The sequence below is a fragment of the Oncorhynchus masou genome, chromosome 3 (genome assembly GCF_036934945.1).
Source record: "Oncorhynchus masou masou isolate Uvic2021 chromosome 3, UVic_Omas_1.1, whole genome shotgun sequence".
In the NCBI taxonomy this organism is placed as follows: Eukaryota; Metazoa; Chordata; class Actinopteri; order Salmoniformes; family Salmonidae; genus Oncorhynchus; species Oncorhynchus masou.
Genome location: NC_088214.1, coordinates 30,887,950 through 30,902,680, shown reverse-complemented (window position 1 = coordinate 30,902,680; position 14,731 = coordinate 30,887,950). Strand labels below are relative to the sequence as shown.

Below are 14,731 nucleotides of genomic sequence, written 5' to 3'. Positions count from 1 at the left end.
CAGAATGCAGAGGAGAAGACTCAATCATTCAGCCACCAGGAGATGTGATCGCTACTGAGGGAGAACAGGTCACACTGGATTGTCAATTTGATACTCTAGATACAAATCCATACCTGTTCTGGTACAAGCAGGGAGCTAATGACTTCCCTAAGTACATGCTGAGGCGGGCGACTTTCGGATCAGATGATGCCATTGAATTCCAGAGTAGATTCGATGCCCATCTCAATTTAACTACATTAAAGTCAGCATCAAAATCATTCCCCTTGACGATCCAGAGGTTGCAGCTGTCTGACTCTGCTGTGTACTACTGTGCTCTGAGGCCCACTGTGACAACAGGATATACAGCCCCCCTACAAAAACTAGTGTAATCCTTACTTCTATGGTGGGTGTGATGTTCGCAGGGCTGTACACCTCACACAGTGACACACAGAAGGACATTTCAGAGGAGAGTGAATGCATGCAAACATCAGTCTGAAGATGGAGAAATCAATCAGTGTATTGATCATTATGATTTACACTACAGGTAAACAACACCAAAACATTTGAACTCCGTGGATCCTCATAATCAGATTATTGCATTATGGAATTGGCAGTAAAACATATTTTGATGAAGTGAAGTCATTAAAATGTGTTTTTAATCAGCTTTCTTATCATTTTATCCTCTGCAGGAATGGTATGTGGAGACAGTGTGACTCCTGACAAGGAGGAGTACACCCCCACTGAGGGATCATCAGTGTCTCTGAGCTGTACATATGAAACAAGCAGCAATGTCATCTACCTTTACTGGTACCAACAATACTATAACCAGGCACCTCAGTACCTACAGTATAAAGATGCCAGAGTAAATACTGTTGACCATATCCCTAACAATCTATATGAATCTACAACATCCCAAACGTCAACTACACTCAAGATAAAACTCTGGCAGACACAGCTCTCTACTACTGTGCCCTGAAGGACGCCCAGTGATACAGAGTCTTTGAGAGGCTGTACAAAAACTAGAACACTGATAAAGTACTTGTTTTAGATGAGCTTGTTGGTCATTTCAAGACCACAGTTCATTATCAGGCAGCAGAGAGTCTGTAGATTAGATTATTGTGGTAACAACTGTTGTTAGAGTAAGTAAAAACACATTTAGCATAATAGGAGACACTGGTGGAGGCAGTGTCTTATGGTATCACCAATATCACACATCTGCTCCCCAATTCCTCCTCCTCCTCTCAGTGTATTCAGCATATGCTGAGACAATAGTTACTGCTGATTCACCATATCCTCGACTGTCAGTTAATGTTGACAAAGTGGCTGAATGTGTGGATCTGACGATCTCCTCTGCTGAAGTGACAGACGTACCACTGTTCTCTGAGGCCCTCAGGGACAGGAAACCCAGGCACACTGAAATTCACTTTATCAGTTCTTCTTCACCCTAATCAATACCATTTAAATCAACAAGATATACAGCATAACTCCCTATCTTCTGCAGAGGGCCTCACCTCAGCACAACACAAACCTCTTATTTCTCTGAGCAGATGGCTCCTCCTCGAGACAGTGGAGGAAGTTGCAGGACAGACAGACAGCAGCCATACATTACATATCACATATCACATCCTGCAGATCTCAGTACATAGGCATATCACATTTCACAGTACACTGCATATCACAGTACACAACGTATCACAGTACACTGCATATCACAGTACACAACGTATCACAGTACACTGCATATCAGACAGTTGAGTTAACCCCTGTCCTGTAACTGCATTTTCTGTCTTAAACACCATGTTGTTGCTCACTTCTATCTTACTGTTTTAAGCTCTTGTTGATAAGTAAGGTTTTATGTAAAGTCATTTCCACACTGTCTGGAATTATTTCATTCATAATTATTGCGCTGCTTCAAATAGAAAATAAGAGGTTGTCACGCCCTGGTCTTAGTATTATGTGTTTTCTTTATTATTTTCGTCAGGCCAGGGTGTGACATGGGTTATTTATGTGGTGTGTTTTGTCTTGGGGTTTTTGTAGGTTATGGGATTGTGGTATAGTAGAGTTGTCTAGGTAAGTCTATGGTTGCCTGGAGTGGTTCTCAATCAGAGGCAGGTGTTTATCGTTGTCTCTGATTGGGAACCATATTTAGGCAGCCATATTCTTTGAGTGTTTCGTGGGTGATTGTTCCAGTCTCTGTGTTTGTTTGCACAAGATAAGGCTGTTTAGGTTTTTCACGTTTATTGTTTTGTATTATATCTTTATTAAAGATGTATGAAGATAACCACGCTGCGTTTTGGTCCGATCCCTGCTACACTTCCTCTTCAGAGGAAGAAAACCTTTACAGGGGTTTTCATGTTTAGTCTCATGCTTGTTTTCTTCTCCTTCACAGGTGATACTTTAGAGGATGATATTACTCCAACCAGTCCTGAGGAGTATTATTTAGAGGGTAGCAGAGTTCAGATCTCCTGTAACTATACAGTAATAGCAGATATTCTGCTGTGGTACAGACAGTACTCTGGATCAGGTCTCCAATTCCTTTGCCTCGTAACAACTATCAGTAATCCATATGAAGTGAGCGGTGATCCACAGGACAGCCTATTACACTGAACAAGGAGAGAACCTTAACTCAACATTTTAATTTAAACTTAACTTTACTACAGGTGGAAGTTATGAAAATTACATAAAACCAACTTCAGAGACTGAACATGCCGTGGAGGGAAGCAATGTTACACTGTCTTGCAACTACTCAGGGTCATCAATATTGTCACGACTTCCTCTCCTTCGGTCGGCGTCACCGGTCTTCTAGCCATCGTAGATCCAATTTTCATTTTCCATTTGTTTTTCTTGTTTTCTTACACACCTGGTTTCCATTTCCATCATTAATTGTTGTGTATTTAGCCCTCTGTTCCCCCCCATGTCCCCTCATTGTGTGGAATTGTTTGTTTGTAAGTGCTTGTACGCTATGTTACTGGTGCATGTCGGGTTTTCTACCCATGTAGGTTCTTTTGTATTGCCGTGGGTTTTGTAATTAAACTGCTCCGGCTGTCACCTACAGTGCCTTGCGAAAGTATTCGGCCCTGTCACAAGTCTGACCGAGGGTGGTTCCCTTTCCCGGGCGGGTGGCGCTCGGCGGTCGTCGTCACCGGCCTATTAGCTGCCACTGATTGTCTTTCCTCCCCCTCCTTGTATGTTTAGTGGTAGCACCTGTTTATGTTTAATTAGTGTCTTTATTAGACAGCCGGCCCGCCTGGTTGTTGTGCGGGATTTATTTCAATGTAACCTTCGGCTCTGTTGTAGAGGTACGTGTTAGTACTTGGTCGTGTATTTTTCGTTGTACATTTTGATTCCCTGTGTTTGGGAACATACCTATTGTGAGCACCCTGTGGTGCGTTGGTGCTATTAAAGACGCACAGCATTGAACTCTCTGTCTCCTGCTTTTGACTCCACACCCACGACACCCGGAGCATTACAGGCCCCCTTGAACTTTGCGACCTTTTGCCACATTTCAGGCTTCAAACATAAAGACATAAAACTGTATTTTTTTGTGAAGAATCAACAACAAGTGGGACACAATCATGAAGTGGAACAACATTTATTGGATATTTCAAACTTTTTTAACAAATCAAAAACTGAAAAATTGGCCGTGTAAAATTATTTTGTGGTTTTAAAGTATTAATGTAATATGTGTTTTATGTTTTACAGGTCTAAGTTCTGAACAGGTATTAATACCCTACACTGATGTAGAAGTGGCTTCAGAAAGGGAAATAGTTACTCTCTCTTGTAACTACACCTCTGGTAACACTCTTCTATAGAATCAACAACATCCAAAATCAGCACCCCAGTTACTGGTTATGGAGTATGCAGATATTACACCAGGATTCACTCTAAATCATGACAAAAATGCCAAACGTACGGATCTGAAGATCTCCTCTGCTGAAGTGACAGGCTCTGCTCTGTACTACTGTGCTCTGAGAACCAAAGTGACAGGAAAACCAGAGATATGTACAAAAACATAGAACATCTGATTATTGGGAGAAAGTTATCAACAGGCAGTAAAATGAATATTTCCTAAACTCTAAACACCTCTATACTAACCATAACCCTAACTTCATGGAAAGATCAGTAATTAATTTCAAACTATTTTATTTTTATGAAGTATAACATGAATGGTGTACCTCTGCATCAAATACCCTAGTTTCATACTCTTAAGTATCCTTACAGCTCTGAAGACTCTAGTCACTTCAATGCCAGTCAGAAGAACTACAGTCTTTTATCTCTGATCCCTCAAAAGCAAATGTATATCTAATAATAATACAATAGTTCCATCTTGTGTTCAACATTGTTGAGACAGTGAAGAGGGTATATATCGGTTGTTTTGGTTTAGGATGCCCACAGGCCTCAAGACTCGTCTGAAGGTACCAGTTGAAATATATAGAATTATATATGGAGACTGTTTAATGCCCCCAAAAATACATGTAAAAAAAAACATAAATCCTGATCTTTCTTAAATGTCTCAGATATTGGTCAGACAGTTCAGAAAAAACTTCCTTTTCACTTATTTGACAGACTGCTGTATTTTTTTGTTCCATGTAGTGTTAGTCAGGCATTTGTATGGGCTAATTGCATCAAGACCAAAGACAACATTTAATCAAAATGTTGTCTTATATTTCTTTAATACTTCAAGGGATCTTAAAATTCAAAATCAAATAACCAAATGTTGCTTTGTCAGACCTTCTTAAAACAATTCCATGTAGCTTAGTACAACCCCCTCACTCAGATAAGACAGGGCTTAGACTGTAGAGGGTATTAATGCATAGTAAGGATAACTATTTGTGGCATTGGGCAGCATAGCGAAGGTCTATATTGGACTGATCCATAGGCTATTGTGGACTGTGCCTTCTTTCTGATTTTGTTGTAAATCCTCAATGGATATAAGATTTTATATTATTTGTCAGATGAGCTCAATTTGGCCTGAGCAGTAAATATATTACTTCAAACTCCATAATAACTGCCAAATTATAATTTTCAAATTACTTGTGTAAGAACATTATGTAAACGAGATATTTCAAGGTTCCAAGTATATCAAATTTAACAAGGAATCCCTCTTGCTGTTTAACTAAATAATTGAATATACAATAAGCTTCTCCTCTACTGCAGAGCTCCTACAGTGGATGGAACATAAAGTCTATAACAATCTATTCTTCCTCTATACATTAATCATCATGGCACATTGGCTTAGGAATACTTTACTTATCCTGGCTGCATGCTTTTATGGTACAGTATAGTGCTTCTCCTTTCTACACTCTCATTCTATGAACCTTAGCATATTATGTATTATAAAACCTCAATATGTTTTTTCAGAATGCAAAGGTGAGGAGGCTGTTGACCAGCAGAGTGGACATGTTACTGCCCTTGAACGAGGACTGGTAACACTCAGCTGTAACTACACTACAAGCAGAAGTCCATCTCCTGATCTCTTCGGGTACATCCAGTTAACTAGGGACTCTCCTCAGTATGTCCTGAGAAGAGATTGTTATTCAGAAGGGAGCAATTGTAATGGTTTTCTTGTGGGGAAAGAGAGGCGGACCAAAATGCAGCGTGGTTAGTTTTGTGCATCTTTAATAAAGATGAAAGTACTACAATCTACTAAACAAGAAATGTGAAAAAACCAAAACAGTCCTATCTGGTGCCACAAAGACAGGAACAATCACCCACAAAACCCAACACAAAACAGGCTACCTAAATATGGTTCCCAATCAGAGACAATGACTAACACCTGCCTCTGATTGAGAACCATATCAGGCCTAACATAGAAATGGACAAACCAGACACACAACATAGAATGCCCACCCAGCTCACGTCCTGACCAACACTAAAACAAGGAAAACACACACGAACGATGGTCAGAACGTGACAGCAATACAGATGAGATCCGGTGGAGGTTTCGTTCCAGGCTGAATTTTGTAGAGTGTTTGTCACAGGATTCTCAATGTTTGACAATGTGCAAAAAGAGGAGGAGAGAAGGATTTCATGGTGCCATCACGGCCTAGCTACATCAGAGTGGTTTTTACTCTTCTCCCATTGATCTCACACTAGCAGACATGGGACCCTGGCTGAGTAATTTACTGATTCTTGCTGCATGTTGTTATGGTATAATAATATACTTTTTCTAATTTGTTTTTCGGCCTTTGCTCGATTCCCTTTTATTTTTTCAAACTTATTTTTCAGTATAATACTATCAGTATTAAATTCATACATTTTCATTCACTCAATCATGTTGCTTGATTCTTTTCCTCCTAATACAAATGTGTATTACATAATTTTCCAGAATGCAGAGGAGAAGATTCAGTCATTCAGCCACCAGGAGATGTGATCACTACTGAGGGAGAACAGGTCACACTGGACTGTCAAGTTGATGCGGATGATACGACAAATCTCAACCTGTTCTGGTACAAGCATGAAGTAAATGGCTTCCCAAAGTTCATGCTGGGCCGTTTTTCTTTTGGAAGTAAAAATGCCACTGAGTTCAAGGATAGATTTGATGCCCATCTCGATGCAGACTCCAAGTCAGTCCCCTTGACGATCCAGAGGTTGCAGCTGTCTGACTCTGCTGTGTACTACTGTGCTCTGAGCCCCACTGTGACAACAGGATATACAGCCTCATTACAAAAACGATTTGTTTGTGTGATATAAGACTCTTAGAGAGCCTAGTGGAAGCTCCTCCTCAATGCTTCCTAAGGCACAGTTAAAGAAGTGGTTTCAAAAGCTATTGACACATACAAGTGTGTTTGCTCTCTCCTTACCTACACATCTCACAGTAGACATGGAATCTTGGTTGAAGAATATTCTGATTCTTTTTGCATTTTGTTGGGGTATGATACATTTTTTCTTATTTGCTTACTGCCATTGCTTTAATTATCCCTTTATGTTGTGATAAATAGAGAAAGTTGCTCACTCTATATGTTCCCAATGGTTTAATGTGTATAAATCATCAAACAGCCTTTCTTTTTCTACTTACATCATTTCTCTCCAGAATGCAGAGGAGACAGAGTGTTACAGACAAAAGGAGTTGAGACGGCTACTGAAGGAGAACAAATAACACTTGTCTGTCATTATGAAACAGACGATCCAAGTCCATATCTATTCTGGTACAAACAGGGAGAAAACGACTTCCCCAAGTATATGCTTTTGCGGTTCAAATTTGGAACTGGGGACAATTCTGCTGACTTCAAGGAGAGATTTCATGCTGATCTAGATGCCAACTCCAAATCAGTCCCCTTGACGATCCAGAGGGTGCAGCTGTCTGACTCCGCTGTGTACTACTGTGCTCTGAGGCCCACTGTGACAACAGGAGATACAACCCCTTTACAAAAACATACTGAGCTACACAATGACAATACACCTGTCTGTACAGTATACAGCACCACTTTGAAATTGACACAGTAACTTTCACACTACCTCCTTGATACTACCAAGACTAGTGGTAGCAGATGATGATAATCATAGTGATGATGATGATGATTGTAGAGTAAGTCATTTTTTATGCCAATAAAGTTACCTCTTCCAATTCAGCTCTAAATGTCATCTTAGTCTCATAGACTAGATGTAACATAGTAAATGTAAATCCGGGAAAAATCAGCCACTTGTAACATATCATACATTTAGCAAGTTCACAACATATTGTACATTTTTCAAATTAATAACATATTGTATGTTTTCAAATTGTCATCCACAAATTACTACATAGCATTTGAATTGTAACATATCATACGAAATGGACTGGTTTGTCTTTACTTACAGGATAACACGAAATGTCTGAGACCAGGTTGTAAAGGTAGATGTAAGAGACATTAAAATGCCATTACAATATCTCATGGATTAGAAAATAGACCATTGTTTAATTTTTAGAGTTGGTCTAGATGAATTTAGAAAAAGCTACATTATATCCAGTATTGTGTACAACGTAATGGAAAAGCCAGCATCAACCACAAGTTGGCTAGATTTTTATTTTTTATTTTTTTATTTCACCTTTATTTAACCAGGTAGGCTAGTTGAGAACAAGTTCTCATTTACAACTGCGACCTGGCCAAGATAAAGCATAGCAGTGTGAACAGACAACACAGAGTTACACATGGAGTAAACAATTAAAAAGTCAATAACACAGTAGAAAAAAAAAGGGGAGTCTATATACAATGTGTGCAAAAGGCATGAGGTAGGCGAATAATTACAATATTGCAGATTAACACTGGATTGATAAATGGTCATGTACAAGTAGAGATATTGGTGTGCAAAAGAGCAGAAAAGTAAATAAATAAAAACTGTGGGGATGAGGTAGGTGGAAATGGGTGGGCTAGATCACCAAGAAAGTGTTGCTTTCTACTTTCAAATGACTTGTCTACAGTATTTGCTCAAACTTTAAGATATTTTCTGCGCAAAGCAAAGTAATTGGACCATCAAAGCTTCACATTTGAGATCTCAGAACTGTTTAGAATGAATTCTTCCTTCTAAACCCATTAACATTATCACCTTAAAGGTACCTAAAGTGCAGATTATCAAAATCCTGAGACATTTGTAAGTCAGTTTGTTTAGGGTGTTGCAATTACAGATAGAACCTTGCTCCTCTGAAATGTCAATCTTGGTTCTATTTGACACTTCTGAATTAGACATGTTCCGTTTTTAAGAAAACTGTAGCATTTGAATAAATAAATAATGTGATAATACTATTTGACCAAGATAGAGTAGTAACACCTCATCAAATACATTAATAAATGTATTATGATCATCATGAAAATTACTATCATCACTGAACAACGATGTGACAATATCATTTACTTTAAGACTTCTATCAGTGTTGTTATTTCGCTTGCATGCCATTATTGCTGGCCAGATCAGCTTAGACCATACTTAGAGAGAGATGGCAAAGACATGTTCTGATTTGTCTGTCTTTATTTGCTCAGGCTTGTGATTGGATTGCAGATAAAACCTTATAGCACCAAGTTGAAATGGGTTTATGCAGATAGAACTTCATAGTTTTTATTTTTTCACCTATAATACATTTTTTCAAAACCCTGACTACGCAGACCACAAAGAAATATCCAAAGATCAATTAGATGTGATGTGACTAACACATGGTCCACAAAATGTCATATAGAACCTTAACGTCCCATGGCATTCTTCTTTGTTTCCAGAATGCAGAGCAGCAGACAGTTTTACTCAGTCGAAGAGAGAAGTGACTGCTTATGAAGGAGAAGATGTGTCTCTCAGCTATAAATATAACACCAGTTTATCAGCTCCATCTTCTGGTACATTAAATCCACAAATGATTACCCTGAATATGTTTTGCAGAAGGATGTAATTGGACCAGGGGGTATTGATAATAGATTCAAGTGGATATTTGATGCCGATCTCAATTCCATCACCAAATCAGTCCCCTTGACGATCCAGAGGGTACATCTGTCTGACTCTGCTGAGTACTACTGTGCTCTGAAGCCCACTGTGACAACAGGATATACAGTACACCCCCTACAAAAAAACTATTTGATAGTGTTATATAAGACTCTTTGTCACGTTCTGACCTTAGTGCTTTTGTTATGTCTTTGTTTTAGTATGGTCAGGGCGTGAATTGGGTGGGTTGTCTATGTTCGTTTTTCTATGATTTGCTATTTCTGTGTTTGGCCTGGTATGGTTCTCAATCAGAGGCAGCTGTCAATCGTTGTCCCTGATTGAGAAACATATTTAGGGAGCCTGTTTTCTATTGTGTTTCGTGGGTGATTGTTTTCTGTTGTGTGTATGCACCAGCAAGAACTGTTTTCGGGTCGTTACTCTTTGGTATTTTTGTTATTTCCGTGTTCATTTTAATAAATATGGACACATACTACGCTTCACCTTGGTCCTCACCTTCTTCCACCAACAACGGCCGTTACACTCTTAGAGAGCCTGGTGTAAGCTCGTCCACAATGCTTTCAATGTTAATCTTAAGGATCGGACCCTTTTTTTTTCAATTTTCGCCTAAAATGACAGACCCAAATCTAACTGCCCGTTGCTCAGGACCTGAAGTAAGGATATGCATATTCTTGATACCATTTGAAAGGAAACACTTTGAAGTTTGTGGAAATGTGAAATTAATGTAGGAGAAAAAACACATTAGATCTGGTAAAAGATATTACATTTCTTTGTACAATCATCTTTGAAATGCAAGTGAAAGCCCATAATGATGGCAGCAGCTTTCTGCCCATATCAGATATGTCAATGTCCTGGGATATTTTCTTGTTACCTACAACATCATGCTAATAGCATTAGCCTACGTTAGCTCAACCATCCTGTGGGGGACCCACCGATCCTGTAGAGGTTTTAACCTGTTTGGGCTAGGGGGCAGCATTTTCACATTTGGATGAAAAGTGTGCCCAGAGTAAACTGCCTGCTACTCAGGCCCAGAGGCTAATATATGCATATTAGTAGTAGATTTGGATAGTAGATTTGGATAGAAAACACTTTAAAGTTTCTAAAACTGTTTGCATGATGTCTGTGAGTATAACAGAACTCATATGGCAGGTGAAAAAGAATCCAACCAGGAAGTGGGAAATCTGAGGTTTGTAGTTTTTCAACTCATTGCCATTCCAATATACAGTGTCTGTGGGGTCTTATTGCACTTCCCAAGGCTTCCACTAGATGTCAGTCTTTAGAACTGGATTTGTTTACCAAAAGCTCTAACAAAAGGAGGTATTTGGACATAAATTATGAACTTTATCAAACAAAACAAACATTTATTGTGGAACTGGGATTCCTGGGAGTGCATTCTGATGAAGATCATCAAAGGTAAGTGAATATTTATAATTCTATTTCTGACTTCTGTTGACTACACAACATCTGTTTGGGCGGATATCTGTTTGGGTTGTTTTAGACTTTGAGCGCTGTACTCAGATTATTGCATGATTTGCTTTTTCCGTAAAGTTATTTTGAAATCTGACACAGAGTGGGCATTTAGGTATATATCTAATGCCATGTATAACACTTGTATTTTCACCAACATTTATGTATTTCTGTAAATTGATGTGGTTCTGTGCAAATTCACAGGATGTTTTGGAGGCAAAGCCAAATGTAAACTTAGGTTTTTGGATATAAATATGAACTTCATCGAACAAAACATACATGTATTGTGTAACATGTTGTCCCGGGAGTGTCATCTGATGAAGAATATCAAAGGTTAGTGATTCATTTTATCTCTAGATCGGCTTTTTGTGACTCCTCTCTTTGTTTGGATAATGGCTGTATGCTTTCTGTGAAAAGGTGCTGACCTAACATAATGATATGTTGTGCTTTCGCTGAGAAGCCTTTTTGAAATCGGACACTGTGGCTGGATTAACGAGAAGCTTATCTTTAAAATGGTGTCTAATACTTGTATGTTTGAGAAATTTGAATTATGAGATTTCTGTTTGAATTTGGCGCCCTGCAATTTCACTGGCTGTTGGCGAGGTGTTCCACTAGCGGAACCGCTATTGGAACCCCGTACCCAGACAGGTTAATAAAATAAAAAATCAATTTCTGTATAATGCTAGTATTAATTTTATGCATATTTTTTCCCTCAATCATGTTGCTTGATTATTTTCTCCCTAATACAAATGTGTATTACATTATTTTTCAGAATGCAGAGGAGAAGACTCAGTCATTCAGCCACCAGGAGATGTGATCGCTACTGAGGGAGAATAGGTCACATTGGGCTGTCAATTGGATACTGTGGACAGAAATCCAGACCTGTTCTGGTACAAGCAGGGAGCTAATGATTTCACAAAGTATTTGCTGAAGCGGGTTAGTTCTGGAAAATGCCATTGAATTCCAGGGGAGATCCGATTACCCATTTCAATTTAACTGAATTTAATTCAGCATCAAAATCAGTCCCCTTGTCATTCAAATGCCAATAATTAAGTTTATTTCTAAAAAGTCTTAAAAAATAAGCTTCAATCACTTTTATTATATTTTTTCCTCTGCAGCAATGGTAGCCGGAGATAGTGGGACTACTAACAAGGAGTACACCCCCCAAATGAGGGTGAAACAGAGTCTCTGAGAGGATGTACAAAAACTAGTACACTCATAAATTACTTGTTTAAGATGAGTTTGTTGGAAATTTCCTGACCAAATCAAAGTTTTGTCACCTGCGCCGAATACAACAGGTATTTCACCTCAGTGAAATGCTTACAAGCCCTAACCAACCGTGCTATTTTTAAGTAAAAAAATAGGTATTAGGTAAATAATAGATGAGTAAAGAAGTGTATGTATATGTATGTATGTAAAATGACAGTGAAAATAACAGGTGGTACTGGTTCAGAGTCAATGTGTGGGGGCACAGGTTAGTCAGGCTAATTGAGGTAATATGTACATGTAGGTATATTTAAAGTGACAATGCATAGATAATGAACAGAGAGTAGCAGCAGCGTAAAATAGGAGGTTGGCGGGTAGGGGGGAGCAGGACACAATGCAAATAGTCTGGGTAGCCAATGTTGATAGAAATTAGGTAAAACTGATTTAAGTTTCCCTGCATTAAAGTCCCCGGACACTAGTAGCGCCACCTCTGGGTGAGTGGTTTTCTGTTTGCTTATTTCCTTAGTGTCGGCGTCCATCTGTGGTGGCAAGTAAACAGCCATGAAAAAGTTGAAACTCTCTTGGCAAGTGGTGTGGTCTACAGCTCATCATGAGATACTCTACTCCAGGTGAGCAAAATCTAGAGACTTCCTTAGATTTCGTGCACCAGCTGGTGTTTAAAAATATACATAGACGGCTACCCTCATCTTACCGGAGTGTGCTGTTCTATCTAGCCGGTGCAACGTGTATACAGTGCCTTGCGAAAGTATTCGGCCCCCTTGAACTTTGCGACCTTTTGCCACATTTCAGGCTTCAAACATAAAGATATAAAACTGTATTTTTTTTGTGAAGAATCAACAAGTGGGACACAATCATGAAGTGGAAAGACATTTATTGGATATTTCAAACTTTTTTAACAAATCAAAAACTGAAAAATTGGGCGTGCAAAATGATTTTAATAAACAGGTATTCCGCTTGTCCAGATGGGATAGGGCATTGTGCAGTGTGATGGTGATTGCATAATCTGTGGACCTATTGGGGGCGGTAGGCAAATGGAAGTGCGTCTATGGTGACAGGTAAGGTGGAGGTGATATAATCCTTGACTAGTCTCTCAAAGCACTTCATGATGACAGAAGTGAGTGCTATGGGGTGATAGTCATTTAGGTCAGTAACCTTTGCATTCTTTGGTACAGGAACAATAATGGCTATCTTGAAGCATGTGGGGACAGCAAACTGCGACAGGGAGAGATTGAATATGTCCTTAAACACACCAGCCAGCTGGTGCGCGCATGCTTTGAGGAAACGGCTAGGGATGCCATCTGGGCCGGCATCTGTCTTGCAACAAGACGTTTGGGTCTGCGATGTGACTGGTTTTGCTTTTGTAGTACATGATTTTCTGTAGACCCTGCCACATATGTTTAGTGTCTGAGCCATTGAATTGCGACTCCACTTTGTCTCGGTATTGATGTTTGCCTGTTTGATTTCCTTGCAGAGGGAACAACTACACTGTTTGTATTCTGACATATTCCCCGTCACCTTGCAATGGTTAAATGCGGTGGTTTGTGCTTTCAGTTTTGTGTGAATGCTGCCATCTATTCACGATTTCTCCGCTGTACCCGCACCCGCCATATCCCTGTCTGCGTATTATGCCCTGAATATATTCTACCATGCCCAGAAATCTGCTCCTTTTATTCTTTGTCCCCAACGCTCTGGGCGACCAGTTTTGATAGCCTTTAGCCGCACCCTCATACTACTCCTCCTCTGTTCCGCGGGTGATGTGGAGGTAAACCCAGGCCCTGCATGTCCCCAGGCACCCTCATTTGTTGACTTCTGTGATCGAAAAAGCCTTGGAGTCATGCATGTCAACATCAGAAGCCTCCTCCCTAAGTTTGTTTTACTCAATGCTTTAGCACACTCTGCTAACCCTGATGTCCTTGCCGTGTCTGAATCCTGGCTCCGGAAGGCCACCAAAAATTCTGAGATTTCCATACCCAACTATAACATTTTCCGTCAAGATAGAACTGCCAAAGGGGGAGGAGTTGCAGTCTACTGCAGAGAGAGCCTGCAAAGTAATGTCGTACTTTCCAGGTCCATACCCAAACAGTTCGAACTCCTAATTTTAAAAATTACACTCTCCAGAAATAAGTCTCTCACTGTTGCCGCCTGCTACCGACCCCCCTCAGCTCCCAGCTGTGCCCTGGACACCATTTGTGAATTGATTGCCCCCCATCTAGCTTCAGGTTGTTCTGTTAGGTGACCTAAACTGGGATATGCTTAACACCCCCGGCAGTCCTACAATCTAAGCTAGATGCACTCAATCTCACACAAATCATCAAGGAACCCACCAGGTACAACCCTAAATCTGTAAACAAGGGCTCCCTCAGACGTCATCCTGACCAACTGGCCCTCCAAATACACCTCGCTGTCTTCAAACTGGATCTCAGCGATCACTGCCTCATTGCCTGTATCCGCAGTCAAACGACCACCCCTCACCAGTGTCAAACGCTCCCTAAAACACTTCTGTGAGCAGGCCTTTCTAATCGACCTGGCCCGGGTATCCTGGAAGGACATTGACCTCATCCCGTCAGTTGAGGATGCCTGGTCATTCTTTAAAAGTAACTTCCTCACCATTTTAGATAAGCATTCTCCGTTCAAAAAATGCTGAACTAAGAACAGA

General features: G+C 39.9%; 1 gene segment (V, D, J or C); it reads left to right on the top strand.

Moving 5' to 3' along the window:
- The first annotated feature begins 6,080 nt into the window (after positions 1 to 6,080).
- LOC135507095 (T cell receptor alpha variable 19-like) lies at positions 6,081 to 6,672 on the top strand. The segment is given in 2 exon segments: positions 6,081 to 6,129; positions 6,308 to 6,672. Coding segments are annotated over 2 exon segments (414 nt in total).
- The last annotated feature ends 8,059 nt before the right edge of the window (positions 6,673 to 14,731 follow it).